Source organism: Daucus carota, chromosome 6 (assembly GCF_001625215.2).
Source record: "Daucus carota subsp. sativus chromosome 6, DH1 v3.0, whole genome shotgun sequence".
NCBI lineage: Eukaryota > Viridiplantae > Streptophyta > Magnoliopsida > Apiales > Apiaceae > Daucus > Daucus carota.
Window position 1 is genome coordinate 14,869,220 of NC_030386.2, and position 25,942 is coordinate 14,895,161.

Sequence of the window (25,942 nt, forward strand, 5' to 3'; positions counted from 1 at the left end):
CCCTCCGTCCCCCTGAGTTGTATATATTGGGTACTCCCTCCGTCCCCCTGAGTTGTATATATTGGGGGACGGGGACGCGGCACGGACTTTAATGCTCCTGACATAGTTCTATAACTTATTTTTAAGATTTTTCTTTTCTGAATAAAAGTTTGAATGTTATATTTTTATTCAGAAAAAGAAAATTTTAAAAATAAGTTATAGAACTATATTTTACAAGAGCATTGAAGTGCGTGTCGAGCAGTAAAAAAGAAACGTATAGAATTAAATGGGACAGAGGGAGTATATATTATTAAAATTTTAATAAAAAATTTTGAAATAATAATCAATTCAAACGAGGAGGATGAAAAGGGTTGTGGGTTTGGAAATAAAAAAATCTGAGACAGGATTTACATGAAACATGGGTGTAGCTCCAAGTTTGTTCGTCTCCGGTTTTAAGTCGAAATTTAAAGTTACTCATGATTTTGAGCTGAAAAAAATATTGAATTAAAGTCAAGAATAAAAAAAAATTCGAGTCAGAATAATGACTTAATTTTGTTTTGATCAAAGTTGTGCATGAGTGATAAGTTGTCCATGAATTATTCTTCTAAAGTTTGATGTTAACAGGCAGTAGAGTTCATTGTTACGGGCCACAGCTTAGGAGGGGCATTAGCCATTTTGTTTAGGGGTCAGCAAGAATTCTCCAAACCGACCTAAATCGGTCAATCCAAACCGTCCAAACCGATTTTTACGGTTTATTAACGGTTTGATTTGGTTACGGTTTGAAATTTAAAAAACCGAATTTTTTCGGTTTGGTTTCGGTTTTTACCTCCAAACCGACCGATATAACCAAATCGAACCGAATATATATATTGAAATAATAATATACATGTGTGAATAATAAATTGATAATAAAATTATATTCTACAAAATATGTGAAAAATAAAACATATAAAACTATTATCATATTTTTTTAAAGAATATTGATATAGTAATTTTTATGTATTATCTTTTTGTTTTTTTTAAATAAAAGTATAAGAATTACATTTTTATCATCTTTCTTCCTCTCCTTATATTTTACAAGCTCTTATAATTTAATATCTTTTTTAAAATATAATTAAAATCTAATATACAAATTCATAATATATTTCAAACTTTCAATTCTTGTTTTGCAATTTCAAATTTAATTTTGTTGTTGAATTTGTTATATTGATAAAAAACGGTTTTAACCGAAAGCAATCCGAACCAAACCGTTTTAAACGGATCGGTTTGGTTCGGGTTTTTTACTTAACGGTTTGGTTTCGGATTGAAGTTTTGAAAAACCGATAATTATGATTTGGTTCGGTTTGGACCTTCAAAACCGTCCAAACCGACCGATGCTCACCCCTAATTCTGTTTCCAGCCATTTTAGCATGGCTTAAACACCCTTTAACCCTCCAAGTTGACACCAATATGCACATGAACCTCTCAAGTATCATTTTGTACGGTTCAGCCCCTCAAGTACGAGATTTGTATGTTGCAACCCTCTCGCGCCTTTTCCAGCTTCAATGTCTGACATTCAAAAAGGATAGAGAGATAATTGCTTGCAAACAAAGTGTTGTGTACACATTAACCCTAATATCTTTCCAATTAAAATGTAAGAGAGCAAGATTATTAGACAATAGCTTTGGAGAGTGAGCTAATAGGTACCAGAGTTTACAAACCCGATTATGCACTGGAGTTCGTTTGATTAGCTTGGTTTTATGAGATTTCTGAGAGATCAAAAGGGGCACGGATGCTTTATTTATCACCAGGTAAAGATGAATACTATATGGTAGCGGCGGGAAATCCTTTGGCTTTGAATCAGGGTCTTCAGGAAGAACAGGTTGTTCCAGTTCGATATCGTCAAGAATTCAAAGTGGATCCGCAAAAATATCATCGTCAATGCAAAATACTTATACAAATAACAAAACAATGCGGGAGAGAAGTGGCGCGCAATGATCATCCGACCAACAATGGTTGTACGTGATTACAATGACCCCCATTCACCACTATATGGTATGTAACCAGCTACCTGTGTTGTCTTTATTTGCATAATCTAGGTTACATTTGGTCTGTTTTGTGTGGTCTTATGCATCTGCTGTTAATTTGAGTTTATTGTTTGTCTTCATATAGTTAATGTAATGACCCGGATTTTAAAAATATTTTTATTAATATTATAAATGATTTTCTTAAAAAGAGAGGAATAAGATTTAATATTTTATTCCAGTTTAATGAGTTTTCAAGGTTTTATATTTAAACCCCGGGTTATTGTGTTATTGATAAATAATTGTATTTCCAAAACGAATTTTCATATATTGTTTTGAAAATTCTGTATGATTATTATGTGAATATATGTGTTATGTGATTAAGTGGTATTGGTGAATTTGTTTGTTAATTAATTATGGTTAATTATTAATATTATATGATTAATATATGAATTTTTGTGAATTTTGTGTTATCTAGTTTATTGAGCTGAATACTCGTATGTGTTCGTATTTGAGAGATTTCAATTTCTATATGCTCAGGAGAAAATATAGTTTATTTGGATATTTTCATATCGATTTATGGAATATTAGATGATTTTATAATCGATTTACGGATTTAATTGCGTATATTTATATTTAATTATTGATTATTTGATTTCCGTAAAACCGTTCACTCGTAACGAGGTAGCAAATTTTCTTCCCGGAATTTTCGACAAAACTCACCTTTAGCCTAATTTGAATATTCCGGACACTTTTCGTGTTTTGACTTTTTCGATCCGGAGTACGGTTTTCCCTGGAGTCGGTCCGGCGGAGTTTTCGGGTACTAAAATTGTCGATAATTATCCAGTTTGTCTCGATAAACGTGAACCGAGATATTTTCTTCATCCTTATCATGTAATAATTGCAGTGGGACCCGCAGACCAATAATTGAGTTAAAAAGCCCCGTTTTGATGATTATCTCGAAAACCAGTACCGATTGGACCCTGCTTTATTAATATAAAGCTATTAATACGTATTTTCATGTCATAAACGATCCAAAGGGGTACCAATTATTTGTAAATATAAATAGACCTTTCTAGAGCTTATTTTCACCGTAGAAATCATTTTCACCAGTTTCTTTGCACGAATACCGAGAGAAACCGAGCGGTGTTCTTCGTGTTCTTCATAATCAAACGAAGATTTGAAGGTGTTATTGGAGTCAGAATCAAGCGTGCAAATAGTCAAATCGAAGATATCGAAGAGTAGAACCCAAATCAATCATCAAAAACAACATGAGATTTACAGGTAGGGAGGAATTGGGGTTTTAAAATTCGAATTTATATGATTTTAATTATGAATTTTTGTAAATGATCTTGTGTGATTGTTTTGATGATTCCATGTTGTAGATTAGCTTCTCCTGGTCAATTTGGTATATCATATGTTGAAGTTTGAGTTCGGTAACATAGATAAAAGTCAGTTTGATTCTTAGAAATTGTCGTTCTTCGTGTTCTTGAATGTTCTTGATTGATTTTGGGTTTTCAATTCGTTGATTCTGGGTAAGAACTAGAGTTACCATCATGTTCTACGAGTTGCAAGGAATTTGCGTGTGTATATATTTCTAGTGAGGGAGCCACGATTATGCACGCCGGAGTTCGAAAAACTCAACGGCGGCGCGACGTTTGAGCCGTTTTTACGGCCAAACGATGGAGTTTTAGAGCGAACTGAAGCCACGGATCGATTACTGGCATCATTACGAAGTAATCTGCAGTTTTTGGTGAAGTTTGGGGTCGAGAAACGTCTCCGGGGACGTTTCCGGCGGCGGAGGAGGGGCGGCACTGCATAATTGCGGTTTAGTCCCCGAGGTTTCGGAGATGGTGACAATTCGTCACCTGGGTTTCTGTTTTTGCACCTTGTACCTCGAACTTTCAGGGATTTACACTTTAAACCCTGGACGAAACTTTCAAATTTTTACAAAATAAACCTTTTGATTTTAAATTTTCAAAAATTGTTTTTAATTATTTATTTAAATTTCAAAAATAGTTTTTAATTATTTCTTTATTCAAAAATAAATCTAAATTAGTTTCTTAATTAATTTTAATTAGTAATTAATTATTTTAATTGGTCAATTAACTTAAATATTAATTGATTAATTAATTTAATTAATTATTAATTGATTTTAATTGATTAATTATTTGGATTTAATTATCCTTTTTGATTTAAAAATTCTGAAAAATAGTTTCGAGCTTTAAAATATTTTTCCAAATTATTTTCAAGGCTCGATAATTTTTTATGAATGATTTCAAGTCCAATTTCAAGTATTTGGGACTTGATTATTAATTCGAAAAGTGATTCTTTTATCGATGTTAATTCCGAAAAATGTTTAAAAATTCCAGAAAATTTTCGAAAAATCATTTTCAATTCGATATTTGATTTGACATCAATTGGGATGGGAAACCTTATGAGAAATGCATTGTCAGCTCTCTGTCTGATGCATTATTATACCGAAAGGGAGTTAGAAAACGGTTTTGAGCATAACTTTTGATCCGTAAGTCGGAATCAAGTGAAACGAAAGAGAGATAGAAGCTTGTGAAGCCTATTTTAATATAATGAGATAATATGATCGAATCTAGAATGTGGTTATATGTTATGTAATATGCAATGCGTGTCAATATGTGACTTGTTTGCTGTGAATTGATGATTACGTGATCTACGTGGTTATTCCTAATAGGGTACATATGTGATAAATGACTTATATGACATAGTGTCATGATTTGATTAGTATTGGATATGGACATATGGATTATAGGAATTGGAATTGGTTGATTGGTTGTTGATTGAGATAGGATAATAGGTGGATAGTCTTATACATAGACGAGACGATGTCGGATTTTCGATAAGGATTTATATGATAATTGATTGGTGATATGTTATGTGGAATATGATTGATTATATGTTAGAGTCAAAGCATGCGTATGTGTTACGTGGTATGTGATAGGTTTAAAGGGGTATATAAGTGGGTATCGATATACGTGATATGTATATGCGATATATTGTTTAGTGACTATAGCATTATCTTATTCTCGTAAAGGATTTGGACGAGACGTGTACGCTCGAAGACGTCAGGAAGTCGAAATGGTATTGCAAGGCGAATAAGGGATGAACCGAGGAAGCAAAGATGTACGGTAGATAGAGTATAGCCAGAGATGGTCTAGAGACTATGATATGCATAGATTGTGAAAGTGGAAAGATGAGATTGAGATGTGAGACTGGAGTCAGATTTAAGGCAAGTATCCTACACCCTGCTTTTGGATATATTGCATATTCTGATCCATTCTTTTCTATATGTGTTGCAAGTATCCTAAACCCTTCTCTTGGATATATTGCAAATATTCTGATCCATTCCTTTGGTATCTGTTGCAAGAATTCGTATCTTTCCTTTCTATATTTAAAAGTGCATATGTTCGAATCTATTCTTTCTATTCTTTAAGAATCTAAAGAATTTCCGTGTTATTAATTAATTCGAAGTTCAGATTGTCATTGAAGCATGTGTTGCTCAGTGATAGTTGGAGCTTTGAATGAATTGGGATCTTCTTGATTATTCAACCCGCCATTGTCATGCTGGTTTAGCAGGCTAAATTCAGTTGCTTAGCCGATAATGGAGGATACTGAATAGTTGAGGATTTCCTGAACTGTGATTTATGAAATGAAGGATCATGATTTATGAATAGATTATTATCAAAGTTTGAATTGGAATTATTCTGTTGTTGATGATATTTATGATGATGTTCTGTTAATTTACATTGGCTTCTTGAATTGAATTAGAGAATTGGATTATTGTTTTTATATAAACCTGTGGACCAGATTCGTGGTCATATTAGGCCAATGAGTGCCTTGGATCCAGTGATAGAGCATGGCGGGGCCTGCTCGGGGTTAGTGCGGAATTGATCAGCTGCCTAACCTTGGTTTTAATTAAAATGTGATAGTCCAATTCAATAATTCTTTTGGAAAGATTGAATTCCTCAGTATTCAATTGCTGCAAGGTATTGTGATTTTCTTATACAATACCTAAACTCGTGAACTCAGGTTGAATCCTTTTATATCTTGAACTCGTGAACTTTTGTTATATCATTTCAGAATTTTCATTGTTTATTACTACTTGCTGAGCGTTGTTGCTCACCCTTGCTATTCCTTTCTAACCATTTCAGAAAGGCTTAAAGATGAGTGGCTAGACTGTGATGGTGAATAAGGCTAATGCTAGGCGAGGAGACAGAGTTGAGGATCCAGTGATTGAGGAGTGTTCAGGGAAGTTGATGAGGTTGATGCAAGCTAGAGCTGTGCTATAAGGATTCAAGTGTAAGTCATAGCTGGAATAGTTGACAGTGATTCTTCTTATCGAAGATGATCTGATTTGGTAAGAGATGTTGTGTAATAATAGTGGTTGATTCTAATTTCAATACTGTAACCTGGATGCGATCCTGTTGCTTTTAGGGGGTTGAAATGTCTCTTTCGAATCATTTATTAAAGTTTAAATGTTCTCTTGAAATTCTCTTATTATGGCTTTCAAGTTACAAATTCAGGTTTTGAAATCATTTGATTTATGTTCTTTTTCAAATATTTTCCGGTTTTAAATTCTTTTGAGTTTCATTATCTTTTAAAATGAAAAAAATACAGGGTTTCAAAAGTGTTTTAAAAGGGTTTTGTGTGGTGACGTCAGAATCCAGGCCCCCGGATTCCTGGACTGTCACAGTCATTGAAGCATGTGTTGCTCAGTGATAGTTGGAGCTTTGAATGAATTGGGATCTTCTTGATTATTCAACCCGCCATTGTCATGCTGGTTTAGCAGGCTAAATTCAGTTGCTTAGCCGATAATGGAGGATACTGAATAGTTGAGGATTTCCTGAACTGTGATTTATGAAATGAAGGATCATGATTTATGAATAGATTATTATCAAAGTTTGAATTGGAATTATTCTGTTGTTGATGATATTTATGATGATGTTCTGTTAATTTACATTGGCTTCTTGAATTGAATTAGAGAATTGGATTATTGTTTTTATATAAACCTGTGGACCAGATTCGTGGTCATATTAGGCCAATGAGTGCCTTGGATCCAGTGATAGAGCATGGCGGGGCCTGCTCGGGGTTAGTGCGGAATTGATCAGCTGCCTAACCTTGGTTTTAATTAAAATGTGATAGTCCAATTCAATAATTCTTTTGGAAAGATTGAATTCCTCAGTATTCAATTGCTGCAAGGTATTGTGATTTTCTTATACAATACCTAAACTCGTGAACTCAGGTTGAATCCTTTTATATCTTGAACTCGTGAACTTTTGTTATATCATTTCAGAATTTTCATTGTTTATTACTACTTGCTGAGCGTTGTTGCTCACCCTTGCTATTCCTTTCTAACCATTTCAGAAAGGCTTAAAGATGAGTGGCTAGACTGTGATGGTGAATAAGGCTAATGCTAGGCGAGGAGACAGAGTTGAGGATCCAGTGATTGAGGAGTGTTCAGGGAAGTTGATGAGGTTGATGCAAGCTAGAGCTGTGCTATAAGGATTCAAGTGTAAGTCATAGCTGGAATAGTTGACAGTGATTCTTCTTATCGAAGATGATCTGATTTGGTAAGAGATGTTGTGTAATAATAGTGGTTGATTCTAATTTCAATACTGTAACCTGGATGCGATCCTGTTGCTTTTAGGGGGTTGAAATGTCTCTTTCGAATCATTTATTAAAGTTTAAATGTTCTCTTGAAATTCTCTTATTATGGCTTTCAAGTTACAAATTCAGGTTTTGAAATCATTTGATTTATGTTCTTTTTCAAATATTTTCCGGTTTTAAATTCTTTTGAGTTTCATTATCTTTTAAAATGAAAAAAATACAGGGTTTCAAAAGTGTTTTAAAAGGGTTTTGTGTGGTGACGTCAGAATCCAGGCCCCCGGATTCCTGGACTGTCACAGTTGGTATCAGAGCAACAGGTTACAAGTTATTGGAATTTGAATATAGATTATAGTTTTAAGTTTTATATAGGTTAGACGTTGTGTGACCTCATATCGAGGTATTGTGAGACTATTTGGACATAGTCTAGAGATGTGAGTGAAGCATAGAGTCTAGTTAGATGATCAAGTTAAGTGTGGATATTTAAAGAGATTGGGATTCTTAAATTTAGACATATGATTCCTAGTATATTGACTAATCGAGATGGTATTATTGTGAGAAGGGTCAAGATTAGACCTAGATAGAAAAGTTTGATAATGAATGATTAAGTTGAGATTGGTAAAGATGCAGAGTTCAGAGTATTCTGACTATATGGCATAGTTGAGAATGGTCTATGGTATTGATTTGAGAATGATATAAATGCATGGTTCATAGTATGTTGACCATGTCAGATATTTGGAAGATGTATATTGTTTTGAGTGAAGATATGAAGAGTAAGTGTAGAATATGAGTTGTGTTGAATTAGAAGGAGAGATTAGTAGATAGAGGTTGATAGATGAGAAGTGCATGATAGAGAGTATGTGGAGTTGAGTCCAGTTATTAGAGGTGATGTCTGCGAGTAAGTTAGAACGTTAGTCCTCGACAACGATGTTTTAAGTTAAGCGGGACAAGGCGGGCCCATAACCCACAGGGTGACAATTCAGAAAATCGAAGATATGCTACGTGTGGTGCTATGGACTTCAAAGGCAACTGGATGAAACATGAGAACGTGAACTACTTGGGCCAGACTTATTACGAACTATAACGTCTACGATGACATCTTACGAGGCTATTACGAGTCAACATCGATCGATTATCGAGAACGTTGAAAAAAAATATATATCGAACAATGATTTATTGAAGCAGAGCAAAAATCTGAGAAGACCTTGGCAATACCTCTCTTCAACTAAAGATTCTTTTGATTGTTTTCTCATCAGTGAGATATTATCATGATATCTTTTCTACAAAAGTTCTGATAAAGAAGATCTTCAATTTCTCGAATTCTATGATGACAATGATATTGATTATTGGTGTGAGTTAGTATTGAATCGGTGTATGACAAAGGCGTGTTTATGAAGAGACAGTGGAATCCCTTGATATTCTTTCATATTCTTTGATATCCCTTAATATTCGTTGATATTCTTTGACACTCTTTGATACTCCTTGATATCTATATTCCTCGATAATCCTTAACATTCCTTGATGCTCCTTGAGATTTCTTGGGATCTTTCCATCTGATTGGGATGAACAACCCTATGTATAGGGGACACAAGGTATACCTGTCTGTGTGATAGGAGTTGGATGGGACGCCATCACTTGTGTGTGTTGTGATTACAAGAAGGTTAACAACCTTTAGTAGTGTCTAATATGGACACGCAACATTAAGTTCAATTGATCGTATTGATCTCCCAGTCACTCTTGTATTCCAATGTGACCTATTTTGAAAATATCTTGTTCCTCCGAAATTTCCAAAAGATTGATTCTTGGGAAATGAAGTTTGCAATTGTGAAGGCTTTGATTCTCCTTTTTCTTTAACTTTGAAGGTATGCCAAGGTTGATTAAGGGCGGATGAGCATGTGATATTATGAAGCGTGTACAATGATTTTACAAATGATACGTTTTAGTTTTCTTCGCGGATTCCGAGGGCGGAATCCTTATAAGGGGGGTAGAATGTAATATCCCATATTATTAAATTTAGATTTGATTATTATAAATCTATTTGTCTAAATATAATTGTTGGCTTTAATGGAATAGTGATCTGATTATGTGAATAGTGTGTATGTGATTATACTTGTTATGTGGATTAATATGGATTTTACAGATTATGCGTCCTCCTTCTTTCTCTGATTCCGAGGACGGAATCCCTATAAGGAGGGTAGATTGTAATGACCCGGATTTTAAAAATATTTTTATTAATATTATAAATGATTTTCTTAAAAAGAGAGGAATAAGATTTAATATTTTATTCCAGTTTAATGAGTTTTCAAGGTTTTATATTTAAACCCCGGGTTATTGTGTTATTGATAAATAATTGTATTTCCAAAACGAATTTTCATATATTGTTTTGAAAATTCTGTATGATTATTATGTGAATATATGTGTTATGTGATTAAGTGGTATTGGTGAATTTGTTTGTTAATTAATTATGGTTAATTATTAATATTATATGATTAATATATGAATTTTTGTGAATTTTGTGTTATCTAGTTTATTGAGCTGAATACTCGTATGTGTTCGTATTTGAGAGATTTCAATTTCTATATGCTCAGGAGAAAATATAGTTTATTTGGATATTTTCATATCGATTTATGGAATATTAGATGATTTTATAATCGATTTACGGATTTAATTGCGTATATTTATATTTAATTATTGATTATTTGATTTCCGTAAAACCGTTCACTCGTAACGAGGTAGCAAATTTTCTTCCCGGAATTTTCGACAAAACTCACCTTTAGCCTAATTTGAATATTCCGGACACTTTTCGTGTTTTGACTTTTTCGATCCGGAGTACGGTTTTCCCTGGAGTCGGTCCGGCGGAGTTTTCGGGTACTAAAATTGTCGATAATTATCCAGTTTGTCTCGATAAACGTGAACCGAGATATTTTCTTCATCCTTATCATGTAATAATTGCAGTGGGACCCGCAGACCAATAATTGAGTTAAAAAGCCCCGTTTTGATGATTATCTCGAAAACCAGTACCGATTGGACCCTGCTTTATTAATATAAAGCTATTAATACGTATTTTCATGTCATAAACGATCCAAAGGGGTACCAATTATTTGTAAATATAAATAGACCTTTCTAGAGCTTATTTTCACCGTAGAAATCATTTTCACCAGTTTCTTTGCACGAATACCGAGAGAAACCGAGCGGTGTTCTTCGTGTTCTTCATAATCAAACGAAGATTTGAAGGTGTTATTGGAGTCAGAATCAAGCGTGCAAATAGTCAAATCGAAGATATCGAAGAGTAGAACCCAAATCAATCATCAAAAACAACATGAGATTTACAGGTAGGGAGGAATTGGGGTTTTAAAATTCGAATTTATATGATTTTAATTATGAATTTTTGTAAATGATCTTGTGTGATTGTTTTGATGATTCCATGTTGTAGATTAGCTTCTCCTGGTCAATTTGGTATATCATATGTTGAAGTTTGAGTTCGGTAACATAGATAAAAGTCAGTTTGATTCTTAGAAATTGTCGTTCTTCGTGTTCTTGAATGTTCTTGATTGATTTTGGGTTTTCAATTCGTTGATTCTGGGTAAGAACTAGAGTTACCATCATGTTCTACGAGTTGCAAGGAATTTGCGTGTGTATATATTTCTAGTGAGGGAGCCACGATTATGCACGCCGGAGTTCGAAAAACTCAACGGCGGCGCGACGTTTGAGCCGTTTTTACGGCCAAACGATGGAGTTTTAGAGCGAACTGAAGCCACGGATCGATTACTGGCATCATTACGAAGTAATCTGCAGTTTTTGGTGAAGTTTGGGGTCGAGAAACGTCTCCGGGGACGTTTCCGGCGGCGGAGGAGGGGCGGCACTGCATAATTGCGGTTTAGTCCCCGAGGTTTCGGAGATGGTGACAATTCGTCACCTGGGTTTCTGTTTTTGCACCTTGTACCTCGAACTTTCAGGGATTTACACTTTAAACCCTGGACGAAACTTTCAAATTTTTACAAAATAAACCTTTTGATTTTAAATTTTCAAAAATTGTTTTTAATTATTTATTTAAATTTCAAAAATAGTTTTTAATTATTTCTTTATTCAAAAATAAATCTAAATTAGTTTCTTAATTAATTTTAATTAGTAATTAATTATTTTAATTGGTCAATTAATTTAAATATTAATTGATTAATTAATTTAATTAATTATTAATTGATTTTAATTGATTAATTATTTGGATTTAATTATCCTTTTTGATTTAAAAATTCTGAAAAATAGTTTCGAGCTTTAAAATATTTTTCCAAATTATTTTCAAGGCTCGATAATTGTTTATGAATGATTTCAAGTCCAATTTCAAGTATTTGGGACTTGATTATTAATTCGAAAAGTGATTCTTTTATCGATGTTAATTCCGAAAAATGTTTAAAAATTCCAGAAAATTTTCGAAAAATCATTTTCAATTCGATATTTGATTTGACATCAATTGGGATGGGAAACCTTATGAGAAATGCATTGTCAGCTCTCTGTCTGATGCATTATTATACCGAAAGGGAGTTAGAAAACGGTTTTGAGCATAACTTTTGATCCGTAAGTCGGAATCAAGTGAAACGAAAGAGAGATAGAAGCTTGTGAAGCCTATTTTAATATAATGAGATAATATGATCGAATCTAGAATGTGGTTATATGTTATGTAATATGCAATGCGTGTCAATATGTGACTTGTTTGCTGTGAATTGATGATTACGTGATCTACGTGGTTATTCCTAATAGGGTACATATGTGATAAATGACTTATATGACATAGTGTCATGATTTGATTAGTATTGGATATGGACATATGGATTATAGGAATTGGAATTGGTTGATTGGTTGTTGATTGAGATAGGATAATAGGTGGATAGTCTTATACATAGACGAGACGATGTCGGATTTTCGATAAGGATTTATATGATAATTGATTGGTGATATGTTATGTGGAATATGATTGATTATATGTTAGAGTCAAAGCATGCGTATGTGTTACGTGGTATGTGATAGGTTTAAAGGGGTATATAAGTGGGTATCGATATACGTGATATGTATATGCGATATATTGTTTAGTGACTATAGCATTATCTTATTCTCGTAAAGGATTTGGACGAGACGTGTACGCTCGAAGACGTCAGGAAGTCGAAATGGTATTGCAAGGCGAATAAGGGATGAACCGAGGAAGCAAAGATGTACGGTAGATAGAGTATAGCCAGAGATGGTCTAGAGACTATGATATGCATAGATTGTGAAAGTGGAAAGATGAGATTGAGATGTGAGACTGGAGTCAGATTTAAGGCAAGTATCCTACACCCTGCTTTTGGATATATTGCATATTCTGATCCATTCTTTTCTATATGTGTTGCAAGTATCCTAAACCCTTCTCTTGGATATATTGCAAATATTCTGATCCATTCCTTTGGTATCTGTTGCAAGAATTCGTATCTTTCCTTTCTATATTTAAAAGTGCATATGTTCGAATCTATTCTTTCTATTCTTTAAGAATCTAAAGAATTTCCGTGTTATTAATTAATTCGAAGTTCAGATTGTCATTGAAGCATGTGTTGCTCAGTGATAGTTGGAGCTTTGAATGAATTGGGATCTTCTTGATTATTCAACCCGCCATTGTCATGCTGGTTTAGCAGGCTAAATTCAGTTGCTTAGCCGATAATGGAGGATACTGAATAGTTGAGGATTTCCTGAACTGTGATTTATGAAATGAAGGATCATGATTTATGAATAGATTATTATCAAAGTTTGAATTGGAATTATTCTGTTGTTGATGATATTTATGATGATGTTCTGTTAATTTACATTGGCTTCTTGAATTGAATTAGAGAATTGGATTATTGTTTTTATATAAACCTGTGGACCAGATTCGTGGTCATATTAGGCCAATGAGTGCCTTGGATCCAGTGATAGAGCATGGCGGGGCCTGCTCGGGGTTAGTGCGGAATTGATCAGCTGCCTAACCTTGGTTTTAATTAAAATGTGATAGTCCAATTCAATAATTCTTTTGGAAAGATTGAATTCCTCAGTATTCAATTGCTGCAAGGTATTGTGATTTTCTTATACAATACCTAAACTCGTGAACTCAGGTTGAATCCTTTTATATCTTGAACTCGTGAACTTTTGTTATATCATTTCAGAATTTTCATTGTTTATTACTACTTGCTGAGCGTTGTTGCTCACCCTTGCTATTCCTTTCTAACCATTTCAGAAAGGCTTAAAGATGAGTGGCTAGACTGTGATGGTGAATAAGGCTAATGCTAGGCGAGGAGACAGAGTTGAGGATCCAGTGATTGAGGAGTGTTCAGGGAAGTTGATGAGGTTGATGCAAGCTAGAGCTGTGCTATAAGGATTCAAGTGTAAGTCATAGCTGGAATAGTTGACAGTGATTCTTCTTATCGAAGATGATCTGATTTGGTAAGAGATGTTGTGTAATAATAGTGGTTGATTCTAATTTCAATACTGTAACCTGGATGCGATCCTGTTGCTTATGGGGGGTTGAAATGTCTCTTTCGAATCATTTATTAAAGTTTAAATGTTCTCTTGAAATTCTCTTATTATGGCTTTCAAGTTACAAATTCAGGTTTTGAAATCATTTGATTTATGTTCTTTTTCAAATATTTTCCGGTTTTAAATTCTTTTGAGTTTCATTATCTTTTAAAATGAAAAAAATACAGGGTTTCAAAAGTGTTTTAAAAGGGTTTTGTGTGGTGACGTCAGAATCCAGGCCCCCGGATTCCTGGACTGTCACAGTTAACATATGGTCATTTCTTTGTGTCCGTAGATAGTGGTGTTGACATGTTAAGTGTGAGGTTGTATCATGGTGGATTGCTAAACTGGATACCTCATACCGAGTATATAGGTGGCCAACTAACTGTGTATGATTTTTAAGGGGTTAGATTCCATCTCCCTGGAAGAAATTCATTGTAAAATAGAGGGCTTAGGCTACGTTGGCCACACAACTATTTATTATAGAGTTCCAGGAGTAGTAATGGATGTTGGTATGGTTGAACTTAAAAAAGAGTGTGATCTTACAAAGATGCTAGAGTATGCGAAGGAAAACAACTATAGGATAGATTTGTATGTTAAGCATTTCTTCCTCGAGGAAGGAACAGGGCAGACATCTAATGACATCTATTCAAATGTTCGTCCAGATGAACATGCTAGCAATGACAGTCATGATGTAGGCTATTTAATTGATGAAATTGATGATTATGAATGGGAGGACAGTGACTACTCCATGGGGGAGGATGATGACAGATTATTTGCAGAAAATGTGGATGAAGAAGCTGAATGGATAGGTAGGATAAAGCAGACACTGGGATTGTCAGAAGATGGGGATGACAGTGTTGGACAAGATTCTGATGAAGAGTTGTCTAAGGGATCAGATGTGGATTCTTTAGAACATTTCATGGAGACTCTGGCAGATGAGTGTATTGTGGGAATGAAGAAGATAACTTGGCCATTTTATGAAGACTCAGATGATCCTGCTTGGGAGGTTGGCATGTTGTTCAAAGACCAGCAAGAATGCAGAGACTCCATGATCAAGCACAGCTACAAGCAGGGCAGGCAAATCCATTTCATTAAATCTGACAAGAAGAGAGTCAGAGCTGTGTGCAAGCATCCATGCCCTTGGTATATGTATGCAAGCTTAAATTTTGATAAAACTTTTCAAATGAAGCAAATGGGTCCAGGTGAACATAAGCTGTTATATTCTCCACAATTAATTATTCATTTATTTCTTTATTTATGTTTTTATTAAACTATCAACTTTTTGGGATATTATTGTCTTTTTGCTGTGTACATGTCTTAATGGGTACATTGTTTATGTAACCCTAGATCTAAATTTTATGCAGCACACACTTGTGTTAGACAGCAAAGGGATCTTCCTTTAATTCATTCTGGCTTCCTAGCTGAAAAATATGAATCTGAGTTCAGGATTAATCCAAATTTGCCCATCACTGCTTTCCATAAGAGGGTTCTAATGGACATTCAAGTGGATTTCAATCCTAATGTGCTGAGGAGAGCTAGGAGGAAGTGTATGAAGAACATAAAGGGCATAGATGCTGACCAGTATGCAAAGCTATGGGATTACAGGATGGAGTTGTTGCAGAGGAATCCAAATTCTACTATTGAGCTTCAATTTGAGTCAGGTAGGTTTCAATGTCTCACAGCCCCAAACAGTCATTATATTCAATTATTTTCTTAATCCAATTATTTTTGTAGGCCATCCTGGAGTTTTCAAAAGGATGTACTTATGCTTTGGAGGACTGAAACATGGATTCAAGTTAGCTTGCAGAAGAGTAATTGGTCTTGATGGGACTCACATAAGAAATCACTACAAAGGCCAGATTCTCACAGCAGTTGGAGTAGACCCAAACAACTGTATGTACCCTCTTGCTTATGCTGTTGTTGAAGCTGAAAACAGAGACTCTTGGGAGTGGTTTGTGAAGCTCCTTAGACAAGACATTGATGCTGGGGATGGCAGGGCATGGACCATTATAAGTGATAGACAGAAAAGACTCCTAAATGTTGTTGCAGAGCTCTTGCCAGCAGCTGAACACAGGTTTTGTGTTAGACACATGCAGAACAACTTCAAGCAAAAGTATCCAGGAAGGTCCTTGAAAGATAAGATGTGGTGTGCTGCTAGAGCTCCTAATGTGCAAAAATTCAATGAGTACATGGAACAAGTTAATAGTGAGCTGCCTGCTGCTTTTGATTGGTTGGCGGAAGTTCCTACACACCACTGGTCTAGGCCAGCTTTCAAATGTGAGAACAAATGTGATATTCTATTAAATAACATGTGTGAATCATTCAACAGAAGCATTGTGGTTGCAAGGTCTGAATCTATACTTGTAATGCTTGAGATGATAAGGGAATATCTCATGAATAGATTACAGAAAAAAAAAGAGAAGGCTGCCAGTTGGGAGGATAGGAGAGTGACTCCAAAATGTGGATTGATGATTGACAAATACAAGAGATGGAGTGGTAATGTTTATGCTGCATATGCAGGATATAATGAGTTTCAAGTTAATACTGTTAGTGGTAATCGATTTGGTGTTGACCTCAACAACTGGACTTGTGGATGTCGTAGATGGGAGCTAAATGGGATTCCATGCCACCATGTCATATCTGCCATCAACCGGCTTGGTCTAGATCCTTATGATTTTGTTGATGCTGCATATTCAATTAAATCATATGCACAATGCTACTCAGGTATGTGGTCAATTATGTCATATTTGTTTGAGTATAATTATGTGATATTCTTTTTAGTATAATTATGTCATATATGTTTCATGCCACTATTATGTCATATTTGTTTTAGTATAATTATGTCATATTTGTTACAGGAATCATTTTTCCTATGAATGGGAAAGCTTACTGGAAAAAGCATGGTCATGAGGTCAAGCCTCCTCTCATTCAAAAGCTACCAGGAAGGCCTAAAATGAAGCGGAGACGTGATGGTAACGACGACAAAGATAAATGTAGTAAAGATGGGGCCAAACTGTTGAGGAGGGTGGATCAGACTAGTGTTAGGTGTAGCCTATGCAAGCAGAGTGGGCATAATAAGAGAACATGCAAAGATGCACATTCTTCAACTGACGACCTTATTGGTGCTACTGGTGTCCAAACACCAACGGTTGACACTGCAGCTGTTCCTGAGGATGCTGACGGACACCATGACTGCATCTTGGAAATGGATTTGCATGAGGCACCAATACTTACTCAAGGAAGTCAAAGCACACAAGGAGAAGGTACTATTCAGTGGCCTGAAGTTGTTGGCACACCACCACAAACAGTGTAGCCAGCTTGGCCTACACTTGAGGTAAAGCGTCCCTCTGAGGTTGGTGCAACACATGTTAATGTGGTAATCAAAGGCAAGCACACTCTCAAAGGTGGTAAGGGGAACAATAACAAACGACTGCCTCCTACAAACTACAATGGACCCAGTTTACACGGTTATAGTTTGAGTGAACCTGTCCAGCAGTTCAAGACTAATGTGGGTGGAACTGAGGTTGTATCGGCATCATTTACAAAGAAAGGCAAGTATATGGTAACACATGGTGCTCTATCACAGGCTCTGGCAGCAGCTAAAAGGAAGCTTGGTGAGGCCAATAGTGATGCAGCAGTCCAGTCTGATGAAAGCATGCATAAAGATGGTCATGGAGATGAGGCTGGTGGGGAGGATGCCACGTAGAGGTGCTACTTAAATGTGGAAGCATTGTAGTTGCATGCTAGCAACTGTGAACCAACTTTTGCTTGACTTTTTTTTTGGCCTATCAGTCAACATGTTAGTGCTTTGTTAGACATCCAATGCTGCTACCTAGATTCCGTAAAACTTTGTTTAGTTTTTGTTGCTATTTTGCATTGTGGCACTAACCTAACTGCTGTATGGATCAGTCAAAACTGTATGGTCTTATTTGTGCTGTTTCAAGATATTGTATTTTGTGTGTGGCATTTATTTGGGTGGTTACAACACTGGTTAGATACAATATTCCTCTATATAAAGCAGGCTTCTAACTTCACTACATCACAGCACCAAAACATAAACAAGAATTAGTAATAGACATGGCAGAGTGGAGCAAACCAGCAGTCAATTGCTATAAGGTTAATGTGAAGGGTATTTTCAATAGGCCTAGGTTCACAGCTGCTGTGGGGTGCATTATCAGGAATGATGAGGGGGAATGGGAAAAGGGGTGTGGTGGCTTGATAGGTCTTGTTGATCCAGTCACGGCACAGCTTTGGAGCATCTTCTATGGCCTCAAGCTTGCATGGGAGAGTCATAGGACAAGTCTCGTTCTGGAGACTGATTGTCCATCAGCACTCGGGCACGTACTCCATCCCGACCCTCGTTACCCACTGGCTGATTTGGTCTCTATGATCAACGGTCTTCGGGCAGAGGCATGGGATAGCCTTGAGTTGGAGTGCATCCCGGAGTCCGCAAATGCTGCAGCAAGTGCTTTGTCCTCCCACTGCCTATCTGGTCGTGGCGGTGTGGACGACTTTGTTTCGCCCCCTGCATCTGTTATGGCCATCGTTTCTGAAGAGATGGCAAATTGATGGTGTTGTTGGTTTCTTTGTAAGGGGGGTTTCATTTCAAGCTTAATTATTATCTATTTGAATAAATTTGTGTTTAAGAATGTGTTCTTAACTATATTTAGTGCTGCATCTTCATTCTACCATTGGTTTAAACTGATAAGGAAGCATGTAATTAATCTATCATAACAACAAACTGACCAAACAAAAGACACTCTTCATTCATAGGCAGTTCAAATACAAACATAATAAAGCTAACTTAACACATATACAAACATTGTTCACAGGTACAAACTTACCAAACAAACCAAACTAAACAGAGGTTCACATAGACATTAAAATACAACTTAAGAACATGATAATCTTCTTCCAAGCAATGCCAGCACTGGCCAGCATACCCATCACCAAGTGTGCAACATTAAAGTGCTCTAGTCGGAATCCATGGAATCTCCATTATACATAGGAGCTAGGTTTTCTGGCCCCTCTGTTTGAAGAGTAATCTCCTTCACCACATCACACAAAAGAAGCAGACCAGCAAGCGTGTTCTCGTGCTTCTCTTTCTCGGCAGCCAACCTAGCTTCGTACCAAGCTACCAAACGCTCTCGGCGTCGCCCTGCCTGATCGAGGTGCTTTGAATCGCGCTCCTTCAGCTCCTTGATTATCTTCAGTGTGCGCTCAGTGGGTGGTTCATCAACCCATTTATGAAAGCCACACTCTTCATCAGGACACTCTCGAAACCTCCATCCTGCGTTCGGCCCGTACCACCTAGTCCTCACAACGCTCATGAGGTCGCAGTCACAGGCCAGATCAAGGATTGCATCACATTCTTCAAGTGTGCGGCTCATTTTTTCAGAAGTTGAGCAAGCTGTTACAATGATGGAGAGATTAGGTTAGGCATCATATATATATATATAGAAAGCCACACTGTCCAAAGATGAAACTAGACGGGGTTTATGTGTACACTGAAGTTCCTTGAAGCAAGTTGTCCATACTACCCTTCCTCAACAACGGTAACATGTCAGAGTTGAAGCTGGAAAAGGCGCGAGAGGGTTGCAGCATACAAATCTCGTACTTGAGGGGCTGAATCGTACAAAATGGTACTTGAGGGGTTCATGTGCATATTGGTGTCAACTTGGAGGGTTAAAGGGTGTTTAAGCCTTTTAGCTTTCCACAAGGAGGATTTGTTGCTTAAGAGATTACAAGGGATTTATACATCCGGTCAACCAAGAGTCGGAGACGTGAAATTCGGAGAGTTCATGAAAGAGCAACTATGTTGTGTTTGGTTGGGGAAAATAGAATGAAATAAGTAAAATTACTTAAAACTAATAGAGATAAGAGAGAGGTTTTGAAATAAATTTAAGTGAGTGCAAAATTGTTATGATGAGATTTGAGAAGAAATCGTGAATATGAGAGAATGAAGAATTTCATCTCAAATTGAAGGTATGATCCCTAGCACATAATATAAGGAATGGAATGGAGGTTGAAATGAAATTTGTTAACGATTGCTTATAATATAATTTATTTTCCATTACATTTCTTCCGGAATCATTCACTCCAATCAAACACAACATAAAGAATCATTCACTCCAATCAAACACAACATAAAGAATTACCGTATTCTTTATGCTTCCCGGTTGGTAATTGGTATCATCTGGCGTATTGCCAACTCGTGACTAGCTAGAGTTGTGATGTGATAGTTCTTTTCTTCAGATGCTCGTTTCAGAATATTGATGGAAAAAAAAATTAAACTTATGGGGTACAAAGTGTAAATTCCACATCTATTAATGATAACTTGACAAAAAGTGGTCAAAGAAGTGCATATCGAAGCGCTTCGATTATTGAAAAAGCGCAGAAGTTCTTCTAGTACACTTACTTCTGGAGTGCAATGTGTAGATTACTCTATACATTTTTAAAACAAAATATTTTATTTCTGAAGACTGGTGAAGAGGCCGCAGCTGACGACTGAAGAGATGACACATTAAGAGATCATCCACTAAGAAACTCCTGCAGATTTCCCCCTAGTTTCTTGGGTGGGCATGTGAGATTTTTGGAAACAATATAACTGGTGAAACTTAATAAGCTCCAAACTTCAGTACACAATATTACACAGCTACCTCAGCCTCTAGGCTCTCTAGTCTCTACTCACAAGACTCACACTTGCTAGCTACTCAAATTATGCATTCCCTACTAACAGCAATTAAACTAGTAATAGTAACTGAAAACTGAAACATCGCAGCCTATAGATGTCTTCATCTCACTCATCTTCATGGTGTACTTGGTAGAGGCTCACTTCCTGAAATGCACGAGCCAGCATCCTCTTTCAAGGGAGCTGCAGCCCTCATGCTCTCCCGTCTTCCATCTTTGTTAATGGACCGCGAACCATTTTGATGAGCATTCAGAGATAATCGTCTATTAGGAGTTCCATTTGCCCCATTAGCACGAGAACCAACTGCCTTCTTCGTGCCAACTGGTCGAGCAGGGCTTGGCCTTGCAGTGAATGCTGTTTCCTGTTCGGCAGCATTTGTCTGTTCATGAAACTTCTTCTGATCCTGTAAACACCAAAAGTAGAGTTAAAGGAGGCCAAATGATTGTAAACCTGTATGTTAAGGACCAAATTGTCTGCAAGAAAAACACAGCCTCAAGCTTGAGGAAGGCGCGTCAATCTAATCAGTTGGTAACTTGGTATACAATTTGTACAACTGAAACTGACCTTCATCCTTCTTTTTTCTTCTTCTCGGTCATTCCTGAGCATCGCATATTCGTCTAGCATGGCAAGTAGAGGAACACCGTCGTAGGTAAATGATACTCCACGTTCTTCTTCCCAAGCACGAGTTTTGGCAACTAATGATTCAACTAAAGCTGCACAAAATATAAGGTGATAATTAAAACTTTTGTTGGATACTTGTAACTATTGCTTATTTATAAATAATTCTCCGTTTTAGAATCACTAAAGAAAAGAAGTGATAGTCCAGTAAAGTCATTTTCCAACATTACAACCTATATATATAAGAGTATAAAGGTTCTTTGATTCGCTAGTATGAAACCTTAACCCTATTTCTCCTAATTAGAATGAATATAATTTTATGTGTTTCTTACTCAATAAAATTATAAAAGTATTTAGAAACTAGATCTAATAAGGAGATGTTACCATGTAAGATGAAAAATTAGCAATTTATTCATCAGTAGCAGGTTTTATTGGCATAACATTGACAAATAACAAGTTTAAATAAAAAAAGCAAAAAAATTGTAATACTGACATAAATAAGATAGTAGTAAATAGATAAACCGTGTACCGCAAGACACACGGGTATAAGCTAGTTGTAGCAATAACATTTATGCAACTAACCAGACTAAGATGTCATGATACTTGTCGGACTGGGGTACAACCCCAGTACCTGAAACTTAACCCTGAAAAACAGTATAGTTTTATATGCAACACATACCAGGAATTTTGTTTACTAGAATTCTGGCCTTCTCAGCACGTTTAAGATTCAAGTGTGCACCTCTGCTCGCGTTATACCTATTGTCGTCCTGTTCCAGCAAAGAATAAATAAGCATAATTATCTGAACTTCTATTATGTCCCAAGTCCTAACAATGCTATAGAGGAACCATAATATTTAGATGAAAGAGGCTGGCATCTATTAAAAGCACTCAGTAACAGCAAAAAACTACCATCAATCAACTATTTTTCTGTCAAAATAATACAACGGAGGTATGCACAAGCTATATGTTGGGCATCTTGGGCTGTAATAGTGTAAAAATAATTACCAAGGAAAACTGAATAAGCAATAAATAGAAGTTTATCCTGTTAACTTGCACAAGCAAGCATAAAACTTATTAGGCAAATGAGAAAACTGACAAATCCCAAATAAAATCTAATTTCCAAGAACAGCATTAACAAGGTACAGTCTGCGCTCATTAGGTATCACCTGGGGGGCTGAGGAATTGTGATCAAGGGTGGTTTTATCTGATCATGAGTTCTTAATGCCTTTTACATTAAAACTATGACAGACAAAAATTGCATACTGCTGGCAGTCACAAGGACAAAAGATTTGAGATGTTGATTTACTGAAACATAAGGGAAGCAAGATTGAGAATGTAGATACCCTGTTGTAGTCTTCGAGCCAACTCTCTTCTTCACAAGCTGACATCCATTTCTCCACCTTGTCCAGTATGTCCTTTCTGCTTAGTGCCTCTTCTTTTGCTTTTACTATCTGATTATCCATGTCGTCCAGTAACTCAGCAGGCTCAACATCCCCGGAATCAATCAATGCCATGATTCTTTCACGAGCAGCCTCCGAATCAATCTCTACATGGGCATGCACATAGATCTCTTCCAGCTCAGCTTGTCTCTTAAATGCAATTTCCTTCATTCTGCTAGCTTTTAGCTGATCTAGCCTTTCAACTTCCACCTCAGCCTTGCCAACATAAACAAGGATTTAGATAATTCTGCATACTTATAGTCGATCAGTATCAACAAGATTGGCAGTTTAAATACCTGCTCAATCAGATCCAAAGCAAGGGCGCCAGGAATGGTCACTTCGTCGACAGAAGCTGACACATTGCAGGTAACATGGTCAAACAAGCTTCTCTCTTCTTCAGAGGTATCCATTAGATTCCAAAGATCAATAAGTTGTTTTGCTAACTCTTGAAGCTGTATAGAGTTGGAGCGAAACATACAAACATGAGTATTTTATCTAAAAAGAGAGTTGCAGCAAAGAATTAAAAAAAAATATATAGAGGTACAGACAGCTTCAAAGAGACATTTATAACTTACTGTAATGTATATGAATGCCTGAGAGCACACAATAAGGCAACATAATATTTTACATAATAGGAAAATTGCAAGAATCATATAACTAGATAGATACAGTGTAACATTAGATTTACCAGACAAAAGAATTACTGAATTGCATATAATCATATTAAAAGTAGTAACCTATAAGAAATTTAGTATCCTTATATAAGATAATTAATAATATGTTAAGATCAGAATCAAGTACGATAAATATCACCATAACTATTTTGAGAGTAGATGATTTTGCACAAAGACATTTGTTGACAGGTAAAATAACTTCTATAGTATTAGTAGGGGCCTTGTGTGTCAAGCAACTTCCACAATCATCCAAAGATATTTGATCCTATAAAATACAAATATGCCTGCATTTGAAGATGAAGTGCAGTCTGAGAATGACATTACCAAAAGTCAAGTACTAAAAAGTTACCTTATGCAACCTCTGTTCCTTATCTTCTTCTAAAGCTAAGACGGTCTTGGCCAACTGAGATAAGGTGTCATTACTTATGCTTTTAGACTGTACACCTATAGAATCATCCAGACTAGGATGAACTTCAGTAACGGTACTGAAGAAGTCCATCCGAAGAACAGCACAAAGGTCATGCACCGTGCTGACAAATTCAAGGACCTTATGCAACCGATCACTCTGGAAGACCAAATAAATATTAAAATTAATTATAACATATGATACTAGCAACTACAAATGTCATATAAATTCAAAAATTACCTTTTCTTTCTGCAATTCTTGCAGCTTGGCTTGAAATTCATCCAATTTCTTCAGGGAAAGATCAGACTCATCAACTACAGGGCTTCCCACTTTTTCAATGGTTCCTGTAATTTGACCACATATCATTTGAATTTGAGATTGTACATCTGAGAACTCTTTTATTCTCTCATCCTTCTGCTTCCATAGTTGTTCTAATGTTGGTGCTATAGCTGAAAGTTGCTCCTTAATTGTTCCTGAAGTATTGTCAGGCTGCAAAGAAACAAATAAATTCAGTGAATATCTACTTAATCGCCCTCAGTTTCCAGCAAAGTATCATTTCCCTTACAACTTGTACTTGTACTTGTCCAGGGATCAAAATTAACATAAACACACGTGTCCATATGAAACATATAACTCTGCAAATTCACTCACAATTCCAACATAAGTTTTTTCCCCCAGTGCTGACATAAGACTGTGAAGCTCAACTTGACCATCAGCAAGTGACTGAAGCAAGTGTGCCCTCGACTTGACAGCATGGTCAACCTTTCTCTTGTACACATCCAAGCACTCTTGCTCCAACTGAAGAAGCATCTTATCCCGTTCAGCGTCACTCTCACCAACTTCATCCCAAATTTGCTGCATTAACAAACAACATAAACACGTAAACAACTAAATTCAAACATCACCACAATACCCCTATGGTAACTAACAAATTCAACTAAATTCACCTGCAACTGCTGTAGTAAAGAACCACAAGTGGTTTCTCCGAGTAGCGTGTTCTGCGAATCTAATGCTGCCATTGTTGTTTACTTGACCCTAAATTAGCAGCAATGTGAGACTGACTTACCTATAAAAACAATCTAAGCTTATAAAACCAAATAGGGGGAGCATTAGGGTTTAGTTCTGTGTGCTATACAAATTAACCACCAGGATTTTAGATCATTAAAAAAGTATTATCTAAGCAGATCTAAGAAGCATACATTTAATAGTAAATGTACAAATGCAGGATAAGCACAGATCTGAAACAATGAGCAAACAGATCACAGTAAAACAGAGAGAGAGAGAGAGAGAGAGAGAGAGAGGACTTACAGAGAGAGAGAGGTAGTAATAGTAGTAGTTGTAGAAGTAGGTGGAGACTGGAGAAGGAGATTACCACTCAGATCTGAGCATAAATATTAATAATAATGAGAGAGGTGTGAATAAGTAGTAGTAGTACTGGGAGGGAGTGAGGGGAGATTGAGTGAGAAACGGGGAGACAAGAAGATGAAAGCGAGGAAAGGGAGGACAGAGAAAAACATGACTTATTTATTAGACGAGTAATAATACATGTGACTGTGACCGAAGATTATTGGAAAGATAAGTACATGTGATGTCTGAAGACACTAGACCACCACTTGCCACATTTCACCATGTATATTTCTACACTAATTTTGCCAAGTTACCGCGGAGTAGCAGTGACTACAAGTACTAGCATTTTTTGCCTGCTTTCGCATGGTTTAAGAAATTAATTTTGTATTATTAATTTATTTTATTTTAAGAAGAATTTAAATAGCAATAAAAGATTTGGAAAATAATAAAGAAGGAAACATAAAGAATAGTTTGTTAATAAGCACCGGCCTTGATTAGGGATGGAGTTTTACCCGACCCGATGGATACCCAACCTGTTTCGACCCGATTAAGCCTACCGAACTTATTTTTTTAGATCTGGATCTTATTTTTAGAACCGAAAAAGTTAGAATCTGGATCTCAAGTATTCCGAACCG

General features: G+C 36.1%; 2 protein-coding genes across 3 annotated transcripts; one reads left to right on the forward strand and one right to left on the reverse strand.

The window, feature by feature from the left end:
• Positions 1-14,631: 14,631 nt before the first annotated feature.
• Positions 14,632-17,838, forward strand: LOC135147212 (uncharacterized). Its single transcript, XM_064080076.1, has 5 exons — positions 14,632-15,334; positions 15,497-15,793; positions 15,867-16,856; positions 16,991-17,395; positions 17,519-17,838. Exons 1-5 carry the CDS (start codon positions 14,632-14,634, stop codon positions 17,836-17,838), a joined length of 2,715 nt encoding a protein of 904 aa, XP_063936146.1.
• Positions 17,839-20,729: 2,891 nt separating this feature from the next.
• On the reverse strand, positions 20,730-25,543 carry LOC108227904 (65-kDa microtubule-associated protein 1). Of its 2 annotated transcripts, none has more exons than XM_017403294.2 (10): positions 25,269-25,543; positions 24,908-24,995; positions 24,612-24,815; positions 24,201-24,449; positions 23,904-24,119; positions 23,177-23,332; positions 22,785-23,096; positions 22,121-22,208; positions 21,388-21,536; positions 20,730-21,226 (listed from the first exon to the last, which is right to left on the reverse strand). In XM_017403294.2, exons 2-10 carry the CDS (start codon positions 24,977-24,979, stop codon positions 20,942-20,944), a joined length of 1,731 nt encoding a protein of 576 aa, XP_017258783.1. In that variant the 5' UTR covers positions 24,980-24,995; positions 25,269-25,543; the 3' UTR covers positions 20,730-20,941. The 2 variants fall into 2 exon arrangements, with proteins under 2 accessions (XP_017258783.1, XP_063935731.1); XM_064079661.1 differs by having other exon boundaries at positions 24,908-25,026; positions 25,269-25,526.
• Between the last annotated feature and the right edge of the window lie 399 nt (positions 25,544-25,942).

Bases quoted from the DNA above. Each gene is read 5' to 3' on its own strand.
- LOC135147212 (XM_064080076.1), top strand. From the start codon at position 14,632: ATGGATGTTGGTATGGTTGAACTTAAAAAAGAGTGTGATCTTACAAAG. The intron at 15,794-15,866 runs GTAGGTTTCAAT...TTATTTTTGTAG, and splicing joins TGAGCTTCAATTTGAGTCAG to GCCATCCTGGAGTTTTCAAA. The intron at 16,857-16,990 runs GTATGTGGTCAA...TATTTGTTACAG, and splicing joins ATATGCACAATGCTACTCAG to GAATCATTTTTCCTATGAAT.
- LOC108227904 (XM_017403294.2), bottom strand. From the start codon at position 24,979: ATGGCAGCATTAGATTCGCAGAACACGCTACTCGGAGAAACCACTTGT. The intron at 24,120-24,200 runs GTAATTTTTGAA...TTGGTCTTCCAG, and splicing joins AAGAATTGCAGAAAGAAAAG to AGTGATCGGTTGCATAAGGT. The intron at 23,333-23,903 runs GTAACTTTTTAG...AACTCTATACAG, and splicing joins AGGAACAGAGGTTGCATAAG to CTTCAAGAGTTAGCAAAACA.